At 50.3% G+C, this 27,462-nt stretch overlaps 2 protein-coding genes across 2 annotated transcripts in view; one reads left to right on the top strand and one right to left on the bottom strand.

Annotated features, from left to right (window-relative positions):
• Window positions 1-2,908: 2,908 nt before the first annotated feature.
• On the bottom strand, window positions 2,909-3,475 carry LOC308535374 (small ribosomal subunit protein eS8-like; the record flags this gene model as incomplete). Its single annotated transcript, XM_081114241.1, has 1 exon — window positions 2,909-3,475. The coding sequence occupies one exon, from the start codon at window positions 3,473-3,475 to the stop codon at window positions 2,924-2,926; it is 552 nt and encodes a 183-aa protein (XP_080970367.1). The 3' UTR covers window positions 2,909-2,923.
• A 9,758-nt stretch (window positions 3,476-13,233) lies between these two features.
• UBASH3B (ubiquitin associated and SH3 domain containing B) overlaps window positions 13,234-27,462 on the top strand; it is a 137,357-nt gene continuing 123,128 nt past the window's right edge. The window contains exon 1 of the mRNA XM_081113655.1: window positions 13,234-13,413. Within this exon, the coding sequence (XP_080969781.1) occupies window positions 13,286-13,413 (128 nt within the window). The 5' untranslated portion in view covers window positions 13,234-13,285. The remainder of the gene's footprint in view (window positions 13,414-27,462) is intronic.

Genomic DNA, 27,462 nt, shown 5'->3' with positions numbered 1-27,462 from the left:
AGGAAAGAGTGAGTCTAAAGAACACACTGGATCAGATGGATTTACTTGACATTTATAGAGCATTATACCCAAAGCAGCAAAATATACATTCTTCTCAAGTGCACATGGATTATTCACTTGATCCATAGGTTAGGACACAGACTAAGTCTCTACAAGTTCAAGAATATTGAGCCATAACCAGTTTGGCTCAGTGGATAGAGCGTAGGCCTGCAGACTGAAAGGTCCCAGGTTCGATTCCGGTCAAGGGCATGTACCTTAGTTGTGGGCACATCCCCAGTAGGAGGTGTGCAGAAGGCAGCTGATTGATGTTTCTCTCTCATCAATGTTTCTAACTCTCTATCTCTCTCCCTTCCTCTCTGTAAAAAATCAATAAAAAATATATTTTAAAAAAGAATATTGAAATCATATGAAGTGTCTTCTCAGATTATTGTGACATGAAATTAGAAATCAACTACAGCAAAAACACTCCAAACATTCCAACACACGGAGGCTAGAAAGCATGTTATTAAACCATAAATGGCTTACGAACAAGATCAAGAAAGAAATTAAAAACTTTCTGGAAACAAATGAAAATGAACACACAATAACACAAAATTTCCGAGACACAGCAAAAGCAGTTCTAAGAGGGAAGTCCATAGCACTAGAGGTATATCAAACAAACAAACAAACAAAACCACCACCACCACCAAAAAAACAACAAGAAAAATAAGCAACAAACTATTTAACCCTACAACTTAAAGAACTAGAAAGAGAACAACAAGAAAATACCAGGATATGTAGAAGGAAGGAAATAATAAAGATTAGAGCAGAAATAAATAACATAGAGACTAACAAAAAAAAAAACGACTGTAAACAATCAATGAAATCAAGAGCTGGTTCTTTGAAAGGATAAACAAAATTGATGAACCATTAGCCAGACTCATCAAGAAACACAGAGAGAAGACCCAAATAAATAAAATCAGAAATGAAACTAGAGAAGTAACCAGTGATACCACAGAAATACAAAAGATTGTAAGAAAATACTATGAACAACTATATGCCAACAAGCTGGACAATGTGGATGAAATAGAAAAATTCCTAGAAAAATATAAACACCCAAAACTGAATCAGGAGGAATTAGAAAGCCTGAATAGGCCAATAACAACTGCTGAAATAGAAGCAGAAAAAAACAAACAAACAAACAAAAAACTCCCAGCAAACAAAAGCCCAGGACCAGACAGCTTAACAGGATAGTTTTACCAAATGTTCAAAGAAGAACTAACAGCTATACTCCTCAAACTATTTCAGAAGATCCAAGAGGAAGGAACACTTCCAAATTCTTTTTATGAGCCAGCATTATCCTAATTCCAAAACCAGATAAAGACACTACAAAGAAAGAGAATTACAGGCCAATATCTCTGATGAACAAAATATTAACAAACTACATCTAGCGACATATTAAAAAGATCATACACCATGACCAAGTAGGATTTATTTGAGGGATGCAAGCCTGGTACAATATTCACAATCAATAAATGTGACACATCACATAAACAAATTGAAAGACAAAAATCGCATAATTATAGCAATTGACGCAGAAAAAGTATTTGACAAAATCCAAAACCCATTTTTTATGAAAAGCCTTGGCAAAGTGGGAATAGAGGAAGCATATCTCAACATGATAAAGACCATTTATGACAAACCTACAGCCAACATCATTTTCAATGGGAAAAACTAAAACCATTTCCCCTAAGACCAGGAACAAGACAGGGATGTCCTCTTTCACCACTCTTATTCAACATAGTACTGGACGTCCTAGCCACAGTGATCAGACAAGAAGATGTAATAAAAAGACTCCAAATTGGAAAGGAGGAAATAAAACTCTCATTATTCGCAGATGACATGATATTGCACATAGAAAACCCTAAAGACTCCACCAAAAAACTACTAGATTTAATAAATCAATTTGGTAATGTAGCAGAATACAAAATCAATGCCCCCAAATTGATGGCTTTTTCATAATGAATTCTCAGGAAGAGAAACTAAACAAACAATCCTATTTAGCATTGCAGCATACAAATTAAGATACTTAGGGATAAACTTAACCAAGGAAGCAAATGACCTGTACTCAGAAAACTACAGGACATTGAAAAAAATATAGAAGTACATATAAACAAGTGGAAGAATATACTATATTCATGGATTGGTAGAATCAAAATCATTAAAATGTCTATACTACCCAAGGCAATCTACAGATTCAATGCAGTCCCTATTAAAATGCCAACAGCATACTTCACAGCTAGAACAAGTACTCCAAAAATTTATATGGGTCAAAAAAGGCACCAAATAGCTGCAGCAATTTTGAGAAAGAAAAACAAAGTTGGAGGAAATGTGGGGACTGGCTCTCTTAGTAGTAGGGAGCTATTTACAAACACCAGATTTCAAGTTATATTGCAAAGCCACCGGAATCAACACAGCCTGGTACAGGCACAAGAACAGGCATATAGATCAATGGAACAGAACAGAGAATCCATAAATTGATTCAAGCCATTACACTCAATTAATATTTGACAAAGGAGGCGAGAGCATGCAATGGAGTTAAGAGAGTCTTGTAATAGATGGCGTTGGGAACATTGGACAGTACATGCAAAAAAATGAAACTAGACCGCCAACTTACACCATACACAAGAATAAACTCAAAATAGATAACACATTTAAATGTAAGTTGTCAAACCATAAAAACCCTAGAAGAAACCATAGGAAGCAAAAATTCAGACATCTCTCATTGCAATATCTTTTTTTTTTTTTTTTTTTTTTTTTTTAGGATAAACACCTTTATTACAAGGGCTAAGATAGAAGAGAAGAGGACTTATTTGCCTTTCCGGGCCTTGATTTTCCTCAGATAGAATTCCAGCGCCTTGCCCTCGAGCACATAGCCATCTGCTCAGCCGCACTGGCCTGGTCTTGAAGCGATGCATGCAAGCAGCTTGCTCTGCTGGAACTGCTCCTCGAGAAGACTGCTGATTTTGGCATTCTTTTTCCTCTCATCGTATTTCTTCTGAATTTTCTTTGGTCGTTTTTTGTTCAAAATCTCTTCCTCTTTAGGAGTCAGCTTGGCCCCCTTCTTGCAGCCCAGGGGCAGTGCGTAGTGGGACTCGTTCCGCTGTCGGTAGGGTGTGCTGTCAACCAGCACGATGCAGTTCTTCACTAGGGTCTTGGTGTGGACCAGCTCATTGTTGGATGCATTGCAGACAACATCAATAATCCTCATTTTGCACGTACAACACTCGGAGCCCCAGGAGAAGTTGCCCACGTCCAGCCTCAGGGCCCGGTACTTCTTGTTGCCGCCGTGCACGTGGACTGTGTGTGTGTGGCGGGGTCCAATCTTCGTGTTGGCGGCAGGGCGTCCCAGCTCATATTTCTGCTTCTTGTCGTAGGGCTTCCTCTTGCCCCCCGTCTTGCAGCGCTTGTGCCAGTTGTCCTGAGAGATACCCATAGCTCGGCGCCGGTTCGAAAGAGTCATTGCAATATCTTTACAGACAAATATCCTTCGGCAAAGGAAACTGAGGAGAAAATAAACAAGTGGGACTACATCAAAATAAAAAGCTCTGCACAGCAAAAGAAACAATCAATAAAACGAAAAGAGAGCCCACTGTATGGGAGAACATATTTGACAATGACACATCAAATAAAAGGTTAATATCCAAAATATATAAGCAACTCATACAACTTAACAAAAGGAAGACAATCCAAGTTAAAAATGGGCAAAGGATCTAAATGGACACTTCTCCAAAGAGGACATAAAGATGGCCAAGAGAAATATGAAAAAATTCTCAAAGTCACTAATCATCCGAGAGATGCAAATCAATATGATAATGAGGTACCATCTCACACATGTCAGAATGGCTACCATCAACAAATGACAACTGTTGGTGAGGATGTGGAGAAAAGAGAACCCTCGTGCACTGCTGGTGTGAATGCAGACTGGTGCAACCATTATGGAAAACAGTATGGAGTTTTCTCAAAAAATTAAATATGGATCTGCCATTTGACCCAGTGATCCCACTTCTACAAATATATTCTAAGAAACCTGAAGCACCAATGAGAAAGAATGTATGCAACCCTATGTTCATAGCAGCACAATTTACAATTTCCCCTAAGAACAGGAACAAGACAGGGATGTCCGCTTTCACCACTTTTGTTCTGGAAACAGCCGACATGCAGGACTACTAAGGGAGCCAGTCCCCAGTTCTGCCCCGCCACCGCCACCCATTGATTGTAGCCTGAGGACCAGGAGGAGGGACCAAGAAGTATGCCTTCCAGCCACTCATCAGTCTCCACTGCCACCAATTGATCGGAGCCTGAGGGATCCCTGTTCCCCTGTTAGCCATCCCCTGATCAATTGGAGCCTGAGGGCTGGGGGTGGACCGGTCGTTTGGTCATCCTGGTCATCACAGCCTCAGGCTTTTTATATTATATACTCCTTTATATTATATATTACTCCTTCGCAAATGTCATGTCATAAATTAGAATTGAAAGTAGGTGCAATCATCATGCTACTGAGAAATCTTAAGAGTAAATGGGGTCTTTGTAATGGTACCAGATTTGTTATCAAAAGATTGCGACCTAACATAATTGAAGCTGAAGTATTAACAGGATCTGTAGAGGAGAGGTTGTTCTGATTCCAAGAATTGATTTGTCCCCGTCTGACACTGGCCTCAGAATAAGTTTAATCAATTTATTAGACATTGTAGACATTGTTTTTATCAATGTTGTTTTTATATCATTTTTTTTCTTTTCATATCATGTCTTTATTGTTATATCATGTAGTTATTGTTTATTTATTAATCAATTTAGATATTATTTCATATATATTTTACTAATTTTCTTTCATCTCTGGCACTTCTATTATAGGGAAAGGACAACTAGCAATATTAAAATATTTCTTCTAATTAATTTCCTTTCAATATGCATGAATTCCTGCACCAGGCCTCTAGTATGCATATAAGATCTTTGTTTAATCTCTTCCAGCCCCCCTACCTCACTTCCCTCTGAGAATTCCCAGTCTTTCCCATTTCTATGCCTCTGATTCTATTTTATTCTCCAGTTTATTCTGTTCATTAGATTTCTTATTCCTTTATTTTGATTTTGTGGTGATGAACTCCTTCAGCTTTTTCTTGTCTGTGAAGCTCTTTATCTGACCTTCAACTTGAACTGATAGCTTTGCTGGGTAGAGTATTCTTGGTTGTAGGTCCTTGCTTTTCATCACTTTGGCCTGCAAAGTTTCTGTTGAGAAATCAGTTCACAGTCCTATGGGTATCCCTTGTAGATAACTAACTGCTTTTCTCTTGATGCTTTTAAGATTTTCTCTTTGTTTTTAACCTTTGGCATTTTAATTATGATGTGTCTTGATGTGGGTTTTTTTGGGTTCCTCTTGTTTGGGACTCTCTGCACTTCCTGGACTTGTATGTCTACTAGGGGCCCAGTGCATGAATTCATGTACCTTGAAAGGAACCGTGGGCCACAAGTTTGCGGTGGGCACAGGGGCAGGTCTCGGCCCATCCTCCGCGCCCCTGCCCAGCCCCTACCTCCATGGCTCCTGGTCCCCTGTCTGCTGGCAGCCCCGCTCCTGCCACTGCCGCTCCCATGCTCTGATTGCTCCAGCCCCGCTTGCACTGGCTGATGGTACCAAGCGATTGGCTCCATTGCCAGCTGCAGGTGCAAGCAGGGATGGCACAGGCAGCAGGTGCAAGGAGCAGCTCTGGTGCTGGCAGCAGGTACGATCAGGGCCATCACTGGAAGTGAGTGCAAGAGGCGGTTGCCAGCCTCAATCACCCTTCAGGATCAGGGGGAGATGGAGAAGCCCTGAGGGGTGATTGGGGCTGGCAGCTGCAGCTTGCATCGCTAATGGCTCCGAGCAATTGGGGCTGGTGCCAGGCGCTGGCAGTGGGTGCAAGCAGTGGCTCTGGTGCCAGCAGCGTGTTCTAGCGGGGCTGGCCGCCAGCATCAGGTGCAAGTGCCAGACAGGACTGCGACACACAGGAGCAAAGAATTTTCTGTAACAGCAACCAACGCCCCGCCTTGGTCTGATGTCCCCATTCAGCTGCTCCACCATCCCACTGCAGCCAATGCCTGCCATGTTCTACACTCTGCCGCCTTATGCTGATGCCCACCATGTTCTGCGTGCACCCCATGGTGATCAGCGCACGTCATAGCCACCGGTTGTTCGGTTATTCTGCTGTTCGGTCTATTTGCATATTAGGGTTTTATATATATAGATTTCTTTCACCAGGTAGGGGAAGTTTTCTGTCATTATTTCTTCAAATAGGTTTTTAATATCTTGCTCTCTCTCTTCTTCTGTCACCCCCATAATGTGAATCTTGGTAAGCCTGAAGTTTTCCCTGAGGCTCCTTACACTATTTTTTTATTCTTTTTTTCTTTTTGCTCTTTTGATTGGGTGTTTTTTGCTTTCTCATATTTCAAATCATTGATTTTATTCTTGGAATCCTCTACTCTACTGTTGAATCCCTGTATATTATTCTTTATTTCAGTCAGTGTATGCTTAATTTCTGACTGGTCCTTTTCCATGTGTTTGGCATTCTCACTAAGATCCTTGAAAGTCTCACTAAGCTATTTGAAGGTCCCATAAAGATTCTTGAGTAACCTTATAACTGTGGTGTTGAATTCTGTATCCAGTAGTTTGCTTTCTTCCATTTCTTTCATATATGACATGTTTCTTTGTCTCCGCATTTTGGCTGCTTCCTTGTATTGGGTACAACCTGGAGTTGTAGAGTGGCCTTGTGTAGTAGGAGTCCTATAGGGTTCATTGGCTCAGCCTCCCCTGTCATCTAAGCTGGGCACTCAGGTGCACTCCTTTGTGGGCTGTGTGCACAGTCTTGTTGTAGTTGGGACTTGATTGCTGTTGGTGTAACTGGGAGGAATTGACCTTCAGGCCAATTGGCTGTGAGGACCAGCTGTGTCTACAGTGGAAGAGCTGCTGTGAAGGAGACACTCCTATGGAGCAGGAATTGTTTTAGTGGGGCTTTGGTGTTCACTGAGTCTGCCTCTTGGGTGTGTCACTTGTGGATGCATAGAGTTATAATCTGGTGTGGTCTGATGCTGTCCACTGAGTGCACTGGCTATTGGGTCTCCAGGGAGGTACAAAGTCAACCACTGCCTGGAGCCATCAGGCAGGAGTTACAGAGAGATCTTCAGATTCCTCTATTTGTATTAGGTTTGGAAGTGCCCAGGTGAGGCCCAGCTATGAAGCAAGGCAGGATGCTACTAGTGCTAGGTCTTGGGCCTTTTATTGATAGGTTTGGGACACACTGTCACCATCTGCAGCTTGTTTGAGAGATTTTAGCAAAATCTGAAGCCTGAGCAATGACAGGCCATTCATATGCAAAAGCCACTGCACAGGTTGGATGAGGCTGCAAATTGGATGGGGTGGGGTCTCAGGAAATCACCAGGCAGAGCAAACAGAAATGACTGCCAGTCAGCCCTGCTACTGGTGAGGTCCCAGCATAGGCACAATGACCCTTGCAAGCAACTCCATCTGGGAGAAAACTGCCCCTGAGTTCCTGACTCGATGGCAGACAATCCAGTTCCTACCCGCAAGTTTCTGGGTCCCCCAGAGCCTTGCCCTGGTGCTGGAGCTCAGAGGAAGCTGGACTGTATAAGTTCAGTTTGTGTGCCAGCCCTTTAAGAGGAACAGCTGGGTCTCCAACAGCCTCTGTGTCTCTGAGCCCCAGTCCTTGCTGGATTTTACAGCTGGTAGTTACGGGGACTTCTCTTGCCTGCTCTGGGAGCCTGGGGTGGGGGTCTGGTGTGGAGCTGGGACCCCTTGGTCCTCATGGGCAGCCTCAGTAGGGACGATCTCCCTCCTGATTAAAAAACAGCACACGTGGGTGTCAAAGCAGTCCGGTCTGTGCCTCCGCCCCTTCTACAGTCTCAGTATGCCTTCTCCTTTACTTCTCTAGTTGTAGGACTTCCATTCAGCCAGCTTTCAGGAAGTTCTGGATGATGGTTGTTCTGTATTTTAGTTGTAATTTCGATGTGGTTGTTGGAGGTGGCAAGTACAGGCATTTATCTATGCCACCATCTGGGTTCTTCTCTCTACAGCCTGTTTGAAATGCAGTCATTGGAACTTTTCTCAAGGGCAGAGAGGAGAAGGAAAAGGCATAGGACACACCTCGGAAATCATGAGTTCAGTTAACTGGGCCCATCTCGGGCATCTGTGTGCCCATTTTAGAAGGGCTAACACAATAAGACGGTGGCTGGGGCCAGGGGGAGCAAAGTTAAACGGTGGTCACAGGAATAAAAAGAGGTTTGTGACCCAGAGTGGACCTCACTGTTGGTGCAGGGGTACATGATAACTATGATAACTTGCCTTCTCTTCTGAGGAAGCAGCTTCAAGCTACTTGCCAGTGTCTCCCTCTGCAGGGCCGCTCCTGCCCCATCCTCCCCCTGCTGTCACAGGTCCTGTCAGATGCAAAGCCATCTCTCTTCTCTTTGTAAAATAATGTGGACATTTATAAAGCTTTCCCTAGCTTTTAAAAGTCAATATAATAAGACACAGTGCATCTTAATTGCCAGCCCCCTAGCCCTTGCAGAACAATGGCAACAGTCCGGCTGCTGGCACTGAACTGAAGAACAGTGAGGCAGTCAGGCTGGGGTGTCTCTAAAAGTGCCCCGGACAAAACAGTTTCCACCTAAGGTGTTTGGCTTTCCATCGTGCTTTCTCCAGACTCCTAAAACTATTTTATATCTATCATTTCCTCTCAGTTTGCTTAGACTCTGGAAAGAAGATGTAGAGGTTCAGAAAGAGCCCCCCCCCCCCCCCCAAAGTTGTGCCTCCGTGGTAGCAGATGGTTTTGCGCTAAAGGCAACTTTAGCTCTAGTGAAGGCTCCAGAGAAACTTCTGCTCCATCTTAAATCCCTAGATGCATTTGAGTAAGGGGCTTTGCCCATAATAGAGATTATCTATTGGGAAGGGCAAACTTCTAGTTACTGCTCCTTTATTGTCCCGAAATGATCCATCAAAGCCCTCAAGGCACCTTACTCACCCCTAGCTCAGAATGTCCTAGATACCCATGTTCCCTTTCTGTCTCTGAAACCTGACTCTCTCTCATGTATGTGGGGTTCCCATGTTGGTTATTTCATCTTGCGAATCAGTTGCATGTCTTCTTGGTTATTAGGAAAGAAACTTGAGGGTAGAGGGAAGCTTCTTCCTCCCACAAAGACAGTTAATTCCGTTTTTCTGAAGAAACAGAGATCTAGCAATTTTGTATCAAGGGGCATAAAAGGAGTCAAAAGGCGACCATGTTTTTTATTATTTTTTTAAAACATATTTTTGTTGATTTCAGAGAGGAAGGGAGAGGGAGAGAGAGATAGAAACATCAATGATGAGAGAGCATCATTGATCAGCCTCCTCCTGCACGTCCCACACTGGAGATCAAGCCTGCAATGTGGGCATGTGACTGGGAATCCGACCAGTGACCTCCTGGTTCATAGGTCGATACTCAACCACTGAGCAACACTGGCTGGGTAACCATGTTATTTTAATGGTTGGTATCCTTTTCCATCATAACAATGGTGATAAATGGCTGTTTGGACAAATTTTAAGAGTTCAAATCCTGATTCTACCACTTACTAGCCATATGATATTGGACAAGATAATTGACCTCTATCTGCTTCAATATATTTGTAAAGAGGCCAGCGATAATATGGTTGTACCTATGTTACTGGTAGGGTGGCTCTACCATCCCCACCTGTTGCAGGGAGAAGTGGAGGTCTTGGTTTGCCTCAGAAAAAAGGATTTCTTGAGGTTCCCACAGGAGGATGAGGTGTCATGGAAAACTTTATTGATGAGGTAACATTAAGGCAGTTCCCTTCCAAGGTCCCACCTTGTCTTAGCAGAGCTCGGATTAAAGCCACTACCCAAGCTTCCATTCCATGTGGAAGCACGTCCAGTCCTGCATCTTCCTCGCTCAGCTTGTGTTCCCTGCCACAGCTCATTGAGTGTGGGTTCCCCATGGCCATGGACCAGGCTGTGCTAAGGCCACACGGCAGGCTAGCTCAGGTCACAGAGCAAACACATGCAAGGAAGCAGGAACATGCAAGAGAAACAAGAAAGTAAGAATTCTATTTTTTTTTTTTTTAACTAGGAGCATAACCAATGGGTCCTTCAGGGTTTTCTGAGCTTGCAGTGCTCTACCCCTTTAGCTAATTATCTTTGTTCCTCAGACTAGCCTGACAGGCAAGCAGCTTTCCTACATCACCCCAGCTTCGCTGCACATGCATCCATTTCTCCCCTTATTGGATCCCTTCCCCCAGTGACTTGCAGGGAATGGACCAGTGGGTCACTGTGGAGTGTGACGTTGCAGTTTCCTGGGGAAGCTACCCAGATGACCACGCTTACACTATCTGGCCTCCCATTTGTTCTTTTGCTATTATTAGTATTAGCAAGCTAGTTACAGGAGCAATGTGGCAGGCAGTTAGACAGACATGAGCAGAGCAAGGACGGTGGGCCAGGTACGGAAGGTCACAGGGTAGAAAGCCCCAGGTGCCTAGCAAAGGGCAATTGTAAGGTAGCACCTCGCCCCCAGGGCGGCCTTTCCTCCCCTAGCTTATCGCTGGTCATTAGGTTTAGACCTCCTGACCTTGCCTCCTTAGAGAAAATTAGGCCTCAGCTGTATTTCAGCTCCAGGTCCAGAAGAGCAGCAAAACCAGACCAGTGCCCCCATGGCTGACCATTGAATGATGACCCTCTGCCCTGGTGCCGAGCAATCCATCAGTGGAGAACACAACCCTGAAAGGACACACCTGGAAAGCTGCTGAATCTTCTATCCCCCTGGGGCCTCCCCTAACATCTCCACCTTTAAAACCCGAAGGCAGAAGACCCCGTGCCTCTCCCTCCCGGGAGCACACCCAAGCCTTTCCCTTTCCCCTCCCCAACCGCTCCATGTCCCGTTCATGTTACCATTAGCTTCCTCGCTTCCAAGCCCCTAGGACCCTTCCTTTGCCTCCATAACTCATTTCCTCAGCACATCTCTCCTACGAATTATTTCCTCTACCTCTGTAATTTTATAAATGAACGTTCTCTTATAACTGGAGTCTTAGCTCTGAATTCTTTCCTAGCCAGAACCCAAGAACCGAGGTTGCTGAACCTAGGTTTGGTCTGACCTCACGGTCAGGCACCTGGTGCCCTTCGCACCCCTACAGCAGTAACGCCGACTTGATTGCCTTATTGAGAGAGTGAGCTCTACCTGTGAGAGCCTAAAACAGCCCTAGCATAGAGTAAGTTCTCAATATATTTGAGTCATGATTTGTGTGGTGCGTATGGTTTACAGAGAGCTTCCTCAGGCATTAGTAGCTCTTGACTGGGCTCCAGATCTTGACTCGAAGCCCAGGCATTTGGAAGAAGTTCGGAATATCGGGGAAGGCCCACCATCCTTTACTGAACACATTCCCAAGGAGGATGTCTACCAGGTACTGTCTTCCCAGCCCAGCCCTGTGCTCCAGGCCCTGGAAAAACACTCTGCAAGGCTCCAGCTACTTCCTCTGCCCGGACAGAAGCTCCTGACCAGGAAGTACACACATTATTGCTGGAGGCCCAGTTCTTATCTCCCCACGTTCAGATAGCACTGTTTATTCCCCAGAAAACCAGTTCTGGGCTAAGAGAATGAAACTGTGCCATTTTCCCTGGTAAACTTTTAGATTCCTTACAAAGCAAAATGAATGCCAGTCACCACCCCGCCCCACACTCCCTAACGGGCAGGAGCTGACGTTTTTGAGGAGCCCAGTGTGAGTAAGGTACTGTGATGCTCACGGTGCAGGTGAGGGCATGGGGCTGTAGGAGGAGGAGCAGCTTGCCCAGAGCACCACTGAGAACAGAAGCGCTGGCCATGCACATAGCAGCTCCACCATCTTCCTCAGCCTCGCGGAGCTGAGTCTGCTTATCTGTAAAATTAAGGTAATAATCACACGCGTTTCACTGGGTTCTTGTAAAGATTCAATGAGTCGAGTCATTTATGTTTGGCACAATGGTTGACACGAACAGGAGGCCAATAAATTCCCTCAGAAGAGAAGCAGCTGGGGTGCCTCTGTGCCTTTTCCAAGTGAACCTCTTGTCCCTGGCGGAGGAAAAGAAGTTTCCTCCAAATGAAAGAACCTTCACAGCGCCAGCCCCGCTCCTGCTGTGGGCATGGAGGAGGGGGTACGGGTAGGAGACCCACCTGTTGGAGGTGGGGGTAGTTTTGTCCAACCTATGAAGCAATTTCCTTCTCACCACCCACCAGGGAGGACCCACTCTCTCTGAATCCTTGTATTGACTTGGCACTTGCCCCTTAATGGAGCTTGACTACCATTCATGTGAACACCTCTTCCAGGTTTCTCTATTCCTTCTCCCTCGCCCTCCTGCCACTTCCCTTTCCTCCTTCCTCCTTTCATCTTCTCCTCCCTCCTCCTCTTGCAGCCCCGTGCTCCCCTCCTGCCCGCCTCCCTCCTGGGCCCCAGTCTGAGGTCCCACTCTGCTGGCCCTCACTATCTCAGTCTTGGAGAGCGTGGCAGGTTTTCAGTGTCGCCACTTGTCCAGGGGCTGGTGGAATCGTCTTCAATGGCTGCAACAATCCTCTGTGGTTTGCAGGGTCTTTCGGAAGCAAAACCTTTCCTCTGGCCTCTCTCTGGCTTGGCCTTCTGTTCGTGAAGCCATCCATCAGTCCCGCAGTTTCCATTGTAACCCCGTCTAGAACTTTGCATTGGCTGGATGTGGTGTCTGAGGCCCAGTCGACCCGATTGCAAGCCATGGAGAGGGTCGGGGCGCTGGGGGCGACTTCCCCAAGCTCAGGCGCCCGCAGCCGGCCCGGTGGGAGCCCCCGCCCCGGTGGGAGCCCCCGCCCAGCAGCCGGGATGCCCCGCCGGCGCCGCCTCCAGCGCCCCGCGCGCGGCCGCTTTAAGGGAGGGCGGGCCGGCGGGCGGGGCGGGCGCCCACGCGCGGCGCTCGGGTCCATTCAGAAATTACTCCCCGCGACTCCCCGCCGCCGCGGGGCGCAGGGCGGGGGCGCAGCAGCCTCGGCGGCGGGGCGCGGGAGGCCGAGGACGGACGGCCGCCCGGTCCGGCGCTGCGGCAGCTCGGGCCCCCGTGGCCGCCCCAGGAAGCCCGGAGCGCCGCCGCCTCCCGCCCGCCCTCCGCCCCGGACGCCCCGCCCCGGCCCGGCCCGGGTCCCCGCCCTCCGGACGGTCGGGCTCGCGCCTCCCGAGCGACGGCGGGCCGCGCAGCGGGGCCCAGCACGGCCGGACGCTCGGCATGGCCGCGAGGGAGGAGCTGTACGGCCAGGTGGCCCCGCGCCGGAGCCGCCAGCAGCGGCCGGGCACCGTCAGGCACGGATCCGCGCTGGACCTGCTCCTGTCCATGGGCTTCCCGCGGGCGCGCGCGTAAGTGCGGGCTGCAGCCCGGCTCCCCCGCCCTCGGCTTCGCTCCGGCTCGGCTCCCCCGCCCGCCCGCCTCCCGTGTCCCGTGGGGGTCGGGGGGCGGGAGCCCGGCGCGCTCTCTGCGGGCGGGGGCGGGGGGCGGCGCAGGGGATGCCCGAAGGCGCGGGACGCAGGGGAGTCCCTGGTACTTGCCCAGCGCCCGCCCCCGCCCCCGCCCCGGGGCGCAGCCGGTATCTCGCGGGCTCCCCGGGGTCCCCAGAGGCGGGGCCCGTGGAGGGTCAGGCCCCTCGGGACCGGAGCGCCGGGCTGGCCGGGACCCCGGTGGCGGGGGGACGGAAGGCGCCGGGGCTGGAGGCTGGCGCTCGGTTCCGTCTCCCCCGAGTAGGAGGAGCGGCGCGGGCGGGGCTGCGTTCCTTGATGGGGAGGAAGGAGCGAGGAGAAGCGGTTTCTCGAGTTCTCCGGGGGACCTGGGTTCTCGGTTCTGGCCAGTGGCTGACGGCAGCGCCGACTGGGTGTCCGAGAGCACGGAGGGGAGCGGTCCGCCCTCGTCCTCTCTCCCCGGAGGGCGGGGCTGGCCCGGGCCGAGCGCGCAGGTGGCCGCCCTGCAGGCGGGCGAGAGGCCTGGTCTTTGGAGGCGGCGGCAGGAGTCTCTGGAGCTGGGCATCGCGATTGTGGGCTGGCCCCGTGCCCAGGAGCCCTTCTCCCTGGGGTGCCTGCAGCTCTTGGGTGGGGACACACTGCCCGGGAGCCTGTGGCGCGGCGTCTGCGAATTACCTCCCCTGCAGGGGGAGTTGGCAAACTTTACTGGGAAGGAAGGCAGAGGCAGGGAAAGGGCCCCGGGCCTCTGGGAGGCCTTGCTTATTCCTTACTAACCTGCTGTCACCTCTACCTCAAAGCGGACCCTGCTTTTCCATTTCACCCGCTGGCTGGGAAGGCCAGGGAACGGACCCGGGTTTCTCTTCCGCCGGCTTCCCCGCACCGCCGGGTCCTGATGCCTGAGGTGCAGGGAGAAGGTGTGGGATGACGGAGATGGTGAGCCGTCCTCAGGGATGGGTCGGGGGCCGAGCCTGCTGGACAGTGCCGCAGAGTTAGCAGGCAGAGGCATGTCCCCTGCCAGGAATGAGGCCAGTGTTAGGACTCACACTGTTTGGTCAGGGGAAGAGATCCTTAACGACGCAGACCTGCATGTGTGCCATTCAAGCTGGCTTTAGAGGGACATCTCTTTACTGTTCTGGGTCCGGGAGGCACGTCCTGGTCCTGACATTAGGATGATGGTCTCATTTTTACTGACTCTCCCCCTGAGAGCTCACAGTAGTTAGCATTCACGGAGCACTTCCTATGCCCGCTTCTGAACACTTTACCTGCCATTCATTCTAGCCTCTTAGCCACCCGACGAGAAAGGGAACGATGTGTCCACTTCATGAGTTGGGAAATGGGTTTTGAGAGGTTACATACGGCATCACAACAGTGAGCAGTGAATTGGGGATTCCAGCCCAGGCAGTGTGCCCTTCGGCACAGGCCTCATGGCCAGGGCCAGGATAGAATGAGTTAATGTGGATAAATACTTAGGGAAAGGCCTGGTACAGAGTGGGCAGCCATTAAATGTCAGCTACTGCCTTCGTTCCTGTGGCTTCTGTAACAAGTTACCACAAACTGGGAGTCTTCAAACAACATGCATGTGTTCTCCCATAGTTCTGGAGGACAGCATCACTAGGCGGAGAGGAAGGGACAGCAGGGCTGTGCCCCATCAGGAGGTTCTTGGGGACAATCCATTCCTTGCCTCTTCCAGCTCCTGGGGGCTGCTGGCATTCTTTGGCTTGTGGCTGCATCACTCTGGTTTCTGTCTCCATGGCCACATTACCTTCTCTTCTGTCGGGCAGATCTCCCTGTCTCTTTCCTATAAAGACACCTGTGAGTATATTTAGGGCCTTCCTGGGTCATTCAGCCCATCACAGCTACTATTATCGCTACTGGCACTGCCTCTCTTTACTGAAAAGCTGGGAGTGTTCTGTCTCCTTCAGATTCTCTGCCTCCATGGGCAGGGAGCCCGTGGCATCCCTGACCTCGTTCCACTCCCTACCTCGGTTGGCATCTCTTCCGCTTCCCCCTAGAAAGGCCGATGTGGTCTGCCTTCTCCTTAACAAAACTCAGGTCAGTAAGAAGGGACCGCTCCCCAGGCCACCTGAGATTTCAGAGAGCAGACTGTTGACTTTATTTTGGACAGTTGAGAAGAAAGAGAGCAAGGGTGTCAGGCTTAGCTTCTGAGAAGCCTCCTTTCTAGGCCTTAGGCCTGGAGGGAGGAGCAGGATGACATGGGAAGCAGGAGAGAGCAGGGATGGTCTCCTGGGATCAGGATGACTTGGCTGTGACGGGAAGAAGGGAGGACACCGATGTCTGGGACATGTGTGGGCGGCTAAGACGATAGAATGAATGACAGGTAAAGTGTTCAGAAGTGGACAGAGGAAGTGCTCTGTGAATGCTAACTACTGTGAGCTCTCAGGGGGGCATGAGTAAGGGATGCCACTGATACCTTGGAAGAGAAGGCAGTGGCAGCCAGTGCCGACAGCTCTATGGGTTGAGTGTTGTGCCGCACAGGGAGACTCCCCAGGTCTGGGTGCTGCTGGAGAACTCTGGAGCCGGGCCCCACTCCAGCGTGAGTGGCCTGTGGTCTTGGAGAAGTCATGTGCCTCCTCGGGACCCCATGGCCTCCTAGGGGCGCAGGATTGCTCTGCACCTGCTTCTTCAGTGCTGGTCTGAGCTACAGGGAAGAAGTCCTGAGCACACAGGGTGACGTCGGCTGTGCTCTCCCGCTCTTCACACCCTTGGACCTGTGCTGACTTCCCCTCCCACCTTCTGACCTTTTAGCGAAACCTAGATGGTGCCGGGGAAACTCCCGCATGTGGAGAAGGGCGAGGAGTGGTGTCTGTGTGTGTGGAAGCAAGTGGAAGGCAAGGACGTGCTAGGGAGGTCTCAGGAAGAAAACTTCCAAGGAATCAAAATAGCCCATCCCTTTCCTTTCCTTTCTTTTTTATCTACGTCCAATAGTTCTGTTCTGTTCCAAAAGTTCTAAAAATAAAGGTCCAGCTTTGTCAAGAGTGGATCGAGGTTGGTGGGAAGGAAAGGGAAGAGAGTGTGTGTACTGAGCAAAGTCCTGAGGAAGAGGATGGCCGCACAGGAACTCTGGGAAAGTTGCGGGCATAGCCCTACTCATGGGTCCTCTCCCCGCTCACCTCTCAGTGTCTGGAGAGCATCTCTTATTTCTTATCTTATCTCTTCTGTAGTGTGAGGCCATCTGAACAATGCATTTGAGGAGTCCTGGCTGATACAACTCTGCCCTTTTTTTTTTTCTTGGTTGGGGTTTGAGGCTGCCTGTGGCCAAAGACTTTAGCATGTTTCCTAATGATTGAGAGAGATAATCTCGCAAAAGGACCTTGTGACCGGGGTCAGATGACCTTCCAGTTTCAGCTTCTGACTGACTGACTACTGGGTGCTTTTAGGTCTTCTGTTTAACACCTTTTTATTAAGATCCTGACCAGGCATCGCAGTGCCTGTCTGTGTAATCACAAGGCTTTGTAAAGACAAAGCGGTGTCAGGGCCGGAGAGGACTTGGAGAAGTTAAAAGTATCATCTGGACACAAGAAGGACGATCTGATAGGGTTGCGTGGGATTGGGTGTGAGGGGTTGAGATCCTCAGCAAGGGGTCCCAGGTGCTGCTTCTCCTGCTGAGAATATTTGGACGCCGCCCGGCGCCCCAGGAAGACGGCGGCAGGAGCGAGCTGGAAGACGTGCCTGCGGCTTTACCCGGGACGGGAAGCTGCCTTAGCTACACCCCCTGCCCAAAGATAAAGGAGCTCAAAGCTGGCCGCACAGTTGAGCGGAGCTTGGAGAGCCCATGAATGAAAATATCCAGTGCCTGTGGCCGCTCCAGCGTCCTGGTGATTGACATTGGCTGGATTCCCTGAGAATTCTTGGTCAACTCGGCCTTTCTGAATTGTGGCGGATTCCGGATGGGGCTAGAGCTGCTTTCCCAGGTGTGCTGGGTAGAAAGAGAAGACGAACCCTGGCCACAGGCGCCAAGGGGATCTTACAGGTGGGCAGGGCAAGGAAGTCTCTCATCTACCCAAGGCCGGCTGCCCACAGCACTCCCTTCCATGTGTGTTATTTTACAGTTGAAAAATTGCTCTCATTCACCAAATACCCCTCTTGACCAGTACAGCCGTCCTGTGAGGTGAAGCTCATGATTCGAGCCTCATTTTAAAGACGAGTTGAGCCGTGACCGGTTTGACTCAGTGGATAGAGTGTCAGCCCACGGACTGAAGGGTTGGTTTAATTCCAGTCAAGGGCACCTACCTTGGTTGCAGGCCCTGGTGGGGTGCGTGCGGGAGGCAATCAATTGATGTCTCTCTTTCTGTCCTTCCACTCTCTCTAAAAAAAAAAAAAAAAAAAAATCAATGGAAAATTATCCCCTGGGATGAGGGTTAAAAAAAAAAGATGAGAAGAGGCTCTGGTAAGTGAGGACATAGCCAGCCTGGGTCCATGTCTCCGGGCAGCAGCGGTTCTCAACCTGTGGGTCGTGACCCCTTTTGGGGTCGAACAACCCTTTCACAGGGGTAGCCTAAGACCATCGGAAAACACATCTATAATTACATATTGTTTTTGTGATTAATCACTATGCTTTAATTATGTTCAATTTGTAACAATGAAAATACATCCTGCATATCAGATATTTACATTACGATTCATAACAGTAGCAAAATTACAGTTATGAAGTAGCAACGAAAATAATTTTATGGTTGGGGGTCACCACAACATGAGGAACTGTATGAAAGGGCCGCGGCATTAGGAAGGTTGAGAACCACCGCCGGGCAGCCTTGGGCTACAACTGTTAAGTCCAGTGACCCGGTCCCAAAGGAAACAGGTTGGAAAGGAAACACCTCGGCCCGTGTTCTTGTCCAGCTTCATCCAGGTCTCACTTATGGGCTGCGTTAACCTATTCAGAGGGTGTCAGCTTTGATCTGTGACACACAGGGAATCAGCACCACAGACACAGCACCTGCCCAACATGCCCCTTTGCTGTCAGGCTCTCTGCACCCCACCCTGGGCGGCGGCGACCCGCTTCCTGCCCCTCCAGGTTAGGGGCATTTTCTAGGCGTCTGTGTAAGGGGACTGGTGCCGCGTGTACTCCCGGGCCTGCCTGGCTTCTTTTCTGATATTTTTGAGACTCGGCCGTGATATTGCTGCATCAGTAGCTTGTTTCCTGTGACCCCTGAGTAGATCTTGATGTACGATAATGTGCTAGGAACATAATGATAACCTTCGTACACGTTCCTATGAAAACTTCCTGTTACATTCTAATGCTACCTTAGCTTTCAGGCCCCTTTAGAGGTTACAGAGCAGGTTTAGATCCATAATCACTGTCCCGTCTCAGACACGCTCGTGTCACGAGAAAACTGAGTTTCAGGAGGTTGAGTGTCTCATAGTGTCCTCTGGTGTCGCAAACTCTAGTTGCCTTTCACTGAGCGGCCAGTAATTCTCAGCTGAGGGTTTTGCTTTTCAGAGAGACAACAAAATTAGAGAATCCTGTGTCTCCCACCAGCTCTGCTCCTGCCAATGGCAGTAGTGGGGGAGCTGTCAGCAGGCATGTGGGGTGTGTGTGGGGTCAGGGCGGGCCTCTTCTCGACAACTGAAGAGACCCTGTCATTACCTGCCGATACCCCGAAGTCTAAACGTGTGGCGGCTGTTTACACAGCTTGGGTTCAAATCCCAGTTCTGCCCCTTAGCAGCTGGGTGACCCTGGGCGAGTTGCTGAATCCATTGAGCCTCAGTTTCCCGGTCTGTAAAGTGCTGACGATAATAGTCCAATGCAGAGAATTGTTGTGAGGCTCAGGGTGCTGTTCCATGCAAACAGGTGGGGAATGCCGGGCGTTGGCAAAGCCCAGTGAGGAGGCAGGTGTGGCTGCTCCGATGGCATTTTATTCTGCCGGCTCCCTGCGTAGCTGGATGACCCTCCGCGTTCACAGCTCCCTCTACTCACTGAACTGTGGGCAGGAAGTAGTGCGGGTAGGGGCGGCTGGTGGTGCCCTAGGCACTTCAGCCTTTCTCCGGCCCTGTTCTCCAGGCCCCTCGCTGTAGGTGCCCGAGGGTGCCAGGCCCGGGCAGGCAGAGCCAGCGCCAGTGCCGCCCATGCTGCTGACGGTGATGAACAGCCTGGGTTGGGGTTGGAAGGAAGGCCAGATGGTTGTCTTCTTATTAGTCTCAAATGGAATCGGAGTCCAGCCCTGGAGAGGAAAAAAAAGAAAAGCACTTACGAATGGCTCCTCTGCATGGGGGAAGCAAAGCCTCAGCAGATTGAGAAAATGCTCTTAAAATGGCAGTTTTACCATTTATTCTGTACATCAGAATCGGAGGGAAGACCTAAGTGGGTTACATGAAGTTCACTGGTGGTAGGTTGTGGGGCGAGCTCTGGGATTGGATAGAAAGTAAAACGTTTGCACACACTTTTGCAAGGTGGGTGTCCGGAGAGTTAATAGTGAGCATGATGACAACGGGGGTGGGGGTGGGGGCCTGTGGTCTCTGCTTGGGTGCAGTGGTGGCGCTCGGAGGGTGGGAAAGGGGGAGCTTACTTATTCCAAAGGCATGTCATCAGGCCTGTTATTGCAGATGCAAAAAAGACAACAGACAGGCTTAGTTAAGGTGAAGACTGACCTTTGTGAGTGAAAAATACTGGCCAGGACATGCCTGTCTGCCATAAGCTGCTTTTGGTTTTAGTTTCAGACTGTCCTGTGGCGTTGCTGTGGGTCGCTGAGTTTGTAAGGCCGCACACAGGCCTGCCCTGGGCGTGGCGGGTTTAGTGTGTGACCCCTTTTTGTCCACAGTGTGCACAGCATCCTCCTAAATTCTTTGCCATCCTTGGCAGCAGAAGAGGATGTCCAGCTTCAGGATCTGGCCCTCGGGAGCCAGCCGTCCTGCTGGCCACGCTCCTCAGGCTGCTCAGCGGTGACACAACGAAAGCAAGTCCCCACCCGGCTCTGCTCCCCTGTCCCGCAGCGGGGGGCTGTTTGGACCCACACTCTCTCTTTCCCGGCCTGGCTGCTCCCAGCAGTGCAGGGCTGACGTCAGCCGCCACCTCTCGGCGCCTTGCGTGTTGGGTGCCGTGGGGGTGGCATGGACAGGTGTTTGGGGCAGCGGAGAGGTATTGTCACTGCTTCAGGTATACGGCACGTTTCTGTTTCAGAGTGTCCGGCTTTTCTGTTTTAGTTTTTATTTTGTTTTGTTTTCCCTAGAGGTTTATTGACAAATTCTCTTCTCTTATCCCTTTAAAGAAAACTCTTCGAGACCATTGCTATTTCAGAATAAAGAGATGGGAAGTGTCAGACAGGAGGCAGCAGTTACAGGAATGGTTTCCCTGGGAGGCATTAGTATAATTTCCCATCGGTTCATAATGTCTTCCTTGCAATTATGACTGAAGTGCTGGCTAAATGGGAGGAGCTCAGTGCCTGGATCCAGCTCCTGGGGGTACTTGTGGGCACCTTTTTAATTAAAGGGCCAGCCCCCCTTCAGCAGGGCCACCAGCTGTTTGCGTAACAGTCCCCGTTGTGGTCCTTTGTCCCGTTGGAAACATTCTTGTACTTAACACGCAGCGGCAGGGAGCTCCCCCAGGCCCGAGCCCACCCCAGTGGGAAGCAGCTGCGGGAGCCTGGCACAGCCTCAGAGGAGCTGACAACACCCATGGCCAGAGGCAGCCATGCGCTCGGGTTTTGCTGGATCACCCTTCTCCATAGTCAGGCAGCAGCGTTGTTTAGAATCCTGCTTCCGAGTTGCCTGTGCCTCATTCACAAATATTTACTGTGAGCATGCGCTCACTGCCTGTTTATTCTCTTCTCTTGGGTAGGAAGCACTTGGAGAGGAGAGCCTGTGCCAGTGGCTGCTGCGTGCAGTCTGTTTAAACAGACAAGTTTGCCAAGAGCTGCGCAGGCCTCTGGGTCCCCTGCGGGGCACCTGTGTGTGTTCCTCACTCAGCCCGAAGCCTGCCCCCTCCCTCCTCCTTTGCCTCATCAGAGTTTACCCAACCCGGAGGCCTAGTGCAACCGGAATACATTTGGCTTCCCTTCGTCTTCCTTGCCGGTCCCTCTCCTGTCTCCTGTCTTCTCGTCCCTCTCCCTGAAGCCTAGGTAAGCTTCACCGAGTGAGCAGGCGAGGTGGCAGGATGGTCACTAGCTACCTGCAAAGGGACAGAGTTCTGGTCCGTGGTCTTCAGCCACCTCCACCCACAGTGATCTTTTCTCTTTGGACAATGGACATCTTCAAAGAACAAGACAAGAAAAGCAAAGCAAAACATTGTATCTGTCTTATCTCCATGGCAAGTTCCCGGTGATACCTTTTTTCCTTAGCTAGAGGCCCAGTGCATGAAATTTGTGCACTGGGGGGGGGGGAGGCGTGTCCCTCAGCCCAGCCTGCACCCTCTCCAATCTGGGACCCCTCGGGTAATGTCCAACTGCCAGCAGTCAGACATCCCTCTCATAATCTGGGACTGCTGGCTCCTAACTGCTCGCCTGCCTGCCAGCCTGATCACTCCCTAACCACTCCCCTGCCAGCCTGATCAACGCCTAACTGCTCCCCTGCCAGCCCAATTGTCCCCAACTGCCCTCCCCTGCTGGCCCGGTTACCCCCAACTGCCCTCCCCTGCTGGCCTGGTTGCCCCTAACTGCCCTCTCTTGCAGTCCTGGTCCCTCCCAACTGCCCTCCCCTGCAGGCCTGGTCACCCCCAACTGCCCTCCCCTGCTGGCCAAATTGCCCACAACTGCCCTCCCCTGCAGGCCTGGTCACCCACAACTGCCCTCCCCTGCTGGCCTGGTCGCCCCTAACTTCCCTCCCTGCTGGCCATCTTGTGGCTGTGGGTGCCGTCATCTTTGAGGGTGTGACAGTCAATTAGCATATTCCCTCCTGATTGGCTGTGGGCACTGCCATATTTGTGATGGCATGAGGGTCAATTAGCATACTCCCTCTTTATTAGATAGGCTGCACCGGCAGTCATTGTGTATTTACAGGCAACTAGTATAGCCTCTCTCAGTAGGTGGGGGTAAAAAGATAATAAGGGGTAGTATCTGTCTTCAGGGCTGCTTGTAAACTAGTATTGAAGATAGAGACTTATGATAAAATGTGGTACAGAAGACAGATTCAGTAACTATGTGAGGACATGAAGAGGCTAATACAGCCAGGCAGACCTGAGGTAAATTTTCAAGTGCAAATACCCTTCATAGTGTAAGAGGCAGGAGCTTGGGAAGATCAGAGATAGTTCAGGCTAAGATAGAGGCAGATTTCAGTTTAAACGCGGGCTTCTTGAATCACTCTGCTGTCTCCCGTCTCTGCCTCAGCGAGTCCCTGCGGTCCTGTGCTGCGGTCTGGTTTAGAAAGCAAAGGAGACATGTTGGCTATCACACACACACACACACACACACACACACACACACCACACACACACACCACACACCTGGCCATCTTGGGCCTGGGTTTACATTGGACGTTATTCATTCTCCCATTGGACACTGACTCGGTGCCTCCACCACATGCTAGGAACTCGTTAGGGATGTGAAGATTGTCTTTCTTTAGAGGCGCTCAGCCTCCCACAAGAGAGAACAACATAAACCATAAAGCGATGCAATACAATTAGTGCCGTAGAGGTTTGAAGGGAGCTCTGTAGGGCCACGGGAAAAAAATGATTCGTGCAACCGGAGAAGGTGGAGGAAAGCAGAGAAGGTGACAGTCAAGAAAGACAATGAATAGATGTTCTAGGAACAGGCGGAAGGGCATTCGGTCAGAGAGGACAGCGCGGAGTTCAATGTGAGAAGCACGTGGAGCTGAGGGTTGTGGGAAGGAGACAAGAGGATGGCGAGAGATGAGAGCAGAGAAATGAGTCGGGCCTCGACATTATGGAGAGTGCGTTTTAAAGCACTTTTCCTACAGAAGTCAGTATAAAAACCAGAAGGGAGCAGAGAAACTAGGCATGGAAGCCCATAGAAGGTGGTTGTAACAGGCCAGGTGAAAGGTGGATAGGGCTTGGATTAAGATGACAGAGCCATTCTAGAGACGTTTTTGAAGTTGAATTAACAGGATTTATAATCTATTGGGCGTGAAGAGTGGGGGAACAGAAAGGTAGTTTAAGATGAACAGTTAGAGAAAGTGGAAAGGCAGAGATGATAATAACCTGGAGAGGACACACCGTCAACAGGGCCCTTTTATTTTTTATTTTATAAATATTATTTTTATTGATTTTAGAGAAGGGAGAGGGAGAAGAAGAGAGTGATAGAAACATCAATGATGAAAGAGAACTATTGATCAGCTGCCTCCTGCATAACCCCTATTGGGGATCGAGCCTGCAACCCAGGCATGTGCCCTTGACCAGAATCGAACCTGGAACCCTTCAGTCCACAGGCCGATGCTCAATCCACTGAGCCAAACCTCTTGGGGAAGCCAACAGGGCCCTTTTAGAGGAAGGGTTAGGGCAGTGGTTCTCAACCTTGGCTGCACATTAGAATCACCTGGTAATCTTTTTAAAATCCTGGGGCCACAACATTAGTAACAAAGAAACAGAATTTCCGGAGGATGAGGCCCAGAAATTAGGATTTTAAAAAGATTCCCAGGTGATTCTAATGTGCAGCCAAGGTTGAGAACCACTGGGCTAGAGGATCAGGACAGGTTTGGTTTGAGACGTATTAGGTTCTACAAACACATGAAGAAACGATTGGACATAAGGATCTGGAGCTCAGAGGAGAAGTCGGGCTAGAAATGCAGGAAGGAGTTGGTGGTGGTAGACAGGTGAGGGCAGGTGTAATGAACAGGCAGAGTGTGAAGAAAAGAAGTGAAACCAATTTCCAGGGGAAGAAGTTTGGGGTGGAGGATGGAGGACGGCGGCAGGAGGAGCGGCTGGAGAGGCAGGAAAGAGCCAAATGGGGGAGCCTGGGAGAAGACAGGGAAGGAGGGAGCTTCATGAAAAAGATTCAGGTCAACAAAACGTTTCTTTTCCTTTGCATTTCCCAAGTGAGTGAATCGCTGCTTGGGCACGATCCCGTAGCCTCTCCGAGGGCTTCTGGTGTCCCGGCGACACCGGGCGCCGGGCGGGCCGCTGAGCTTGGCCAGCTCTCCTGCAGGACACTGGGCTCTGCTCCCTGAGACGGAGGCTGCTGACCGCCCCCTGGCTGGGGATAGACAGATCGTTGAATCTCTGATGTGAGAATCACCTGCCCTTTAGAGTCCCCCCTGCTAAATTCCACTTACAGATTTTACCTGCCCCCCCTTTCTACCTCAGTACGGATACACCCCCCCCCGCCCCCCCCCAAGCAACTTGGAAACCATAGTGAGGTCCCCTGATTGTCCTTGGTGAACTGACCCTTCATGCAGTGACCTACTCTTTCCTGGTCCTTCCTGCCGGCCGGCCGTCGAGCTCAGTGCTGTGGGCGAAGCGCTGACAGACCTCCTCAGTCCCTGCCCTGTTTGGTCACAGATGCTGAGGTCTCAGCCTGCCAGGCACTGGGCCCATTTCCTATGTCCTGTCCCCAGTGAGTCCTTGCCACCACCTCCTCCATCAGAAATACCTCTTCAGGGAAACGGAGGGTCTAGGCCAGCCGTGGGCAAACTACGGCCCGCGGGCCGGATCCGGCCCGTTTGAAATGAATAAAACTATTGAAAAAAAAGACCGTACCCTTTTATGTAATGATGTTTACTTTGAATTTATATTAGTTCACACAAACACTCCATCCAGGCTTTTGTTCCGGCCCTCCGGTCCAGTTTAAGAACCCATTGTGGCCCTCGAGTCAGAAAGTTTGCCCACCCCTGGCCTAGGCTCTGCCTGTGAGACACCAGCACTCAGGAGGGGCCGCAGCAGCTCTGGGTCCGTCAGGGAAGGCTTTCCCAGTTTTCTAAGCTATTGAATGTTGTTTTGCACACCTGGGTCTGTCCACACTCACTTGCAGTCTGGAGGTGAGTGTAGAAGTGTGACAGAAGAACAGATGATGGGTGTAGCGGGTGCTGTGGAAAGAAATGATAGTGGGAGGGAGATGGAGGAGGAAACAAGGAAAGGACCTTGCACGAGGGCACCTGAGTCAAGGTGGGAGGAAATGCATTTACCCCAAAGAAAGGGCAGCCGTGCTTCCCATGAGAGGTGTGTGCTTGTGGGAACAGAATTCTAAAGTTGGTAGACACCGAAAATGTCAACACAGAATGTACAGTTTTAAATTTAGGTTCGCAAGAAATGTTAATTACTCACTTCTTAGACTGTTCCTACTATGAAATTGCGTAACAGTCATCACTTGCTCCTGAGTTGAGTCATGTATGTTGGAAGGTGGGTTTCACTTGGTTCTGCCCTGTGTTGGGATAACTCAGCTGCACCCGCTGAAGTAGAGCATCCCTCCTTGGAAGAAGCTTAGAGACACAGCATCTCAGAAAGGTGTGGCGGGAGGGGAGGAGAGCTGACCCCGCCCCGCACCCTCCTGTTCCCTGCGAGTACCAAGACGAGCGCGTGGAGTCACTTTTCAGCACCGGCCGCTGTCGATGGAAGTGGAGCTCGGGCCTCCTGACCCCCAGCCCGGACCACAGCTTCTTTTCTCTACATCAGGCTACTTCCCCGAGTCCAGGCTCTGTCTCCAAGAAATCAATTTCTAACAAGGTTTTGGCTCTGTTTTCAGGAGGAATGAGTTGGTCTCTTGTCCTTCCTTTCTCTTTTGCTCCCTTTTCCTGCCATTTATTCATGTCTCAGCCTAGAGAAGCTGAAGCTGACATGTGGATAGGCGGTGGAAAGGTTGCCTCTGCGATGCAGGGTGGGCTGGCGTGGGAGGAAGTCTCACACCCGCGGCAGAGCAGGTGTTGGGAGGCATCCGTGGTCGTCCGTCACCCACCCAGGAAGGTAAGGATAGAAGTTATGTTCTGATGTGGGGCAAAGAAGATTGGCATTGGCTTTAGAGATAAAAGACTGGGTTCAAATTCTGCATCTGTCACTTTCTGAGGATGTGGTTTTGGGCAAGTTATTTCTACAGGTTGAGTGAATCAAAATGAGGCAATGATTATAAAATAACAAAACCACAAAAAGCCGTGCACACATAGAGCGATGCTGGTGTTTGTCATGAACGTGGGTGGGGTCATGGTACTTCGAGGCTCTTCCAGAAAGTCTGCAAACACTTGGGTTCTGTGCCGTGTGGAGCCAGCCCATGGCTCCGGAGAATTCCGTCGCAGTGAGGGTGGTGAGGAGCCCTTTAAGGGGCCAGTTCCATCAAAGCGAACACTTCCTTCTGGAAGTTTAAATTTTTATTTCACTCTTGGGAAGTAGGGACGTGAGTCATCGTGAGTTAGCAAGTGGGACCTCACACATGTAGCCAAAGCCACGCCGCATTTCCTGTTGCTGCTGTAACTAACTCAGTGACAAAACAGCCCAATTTAGCTCACGGCTTGGAGCCCCGTGGTCCAAAGTGGGTAAAATGGGCAAAAATGAAGATGTCACTGGAGCTGTAATCGTCATGAGGCCATGGGAGCGAGTCTCCTTCCTTCCCGGCTCTGGAGCGGGCCCTCTCGGCTGGTGGCACCTCTTGCACCTTCAGATGCCTCATGCAGACCTCTGCTTCCGTCATCGCATGCCTCTCCTCTCTGCCTCGGAATCCTGCTCTTTCTCTCCCTTGTTCTCATCTTTCTGGTGGCCCCTCTTCAGCTCTAGGCTCCTAGCTTAATCGGTCTGCCAAGTCCGTGTTGCTGTGTCAGGGAACCCATTCATAAGGCTTAGGATGTGGGCATCTTTGGGGAGCCATTTTTTGTCTACACAGAACAACAAGTAGCTTTTATGAAAAAAAGAGGTGAGGTGTGTGTGTGTGTGTGTGTGTGTGTGTGTGTGTGTGTGTGAGAGAGAGAGAGAGAGAGAGAGAGAGAGAGAGAGAGAGAGAGAGCACTCACTCTGCATTTCCCTTAGTTCATGGTATTTCTCACAGAAGAGAGGTTGACTGGGTGTTCCTCATTTGCATTTCCCATTCTAACTCATCACCCTCACTGTTCCTAGACCAAACACCGAGTATT

Source organism: Myotis nattereri (genome assembly GCF_964212035.1).
Source record: "Myotis nattereri genome assembly, chromosome: 19".
Taxonomy (NCBI): domain Eukaryota; kingdom Metazoa; phylum Chordata; class Mammalia; order Chiroptera; family Vespertilionidae; genus Myotis; species Myotis nattereri.
The sequence above is the reverse complement of the archived record's forward strand: the minus strand, read 5'-3'. Positions and strand labels throughout refer to the sequence as shown.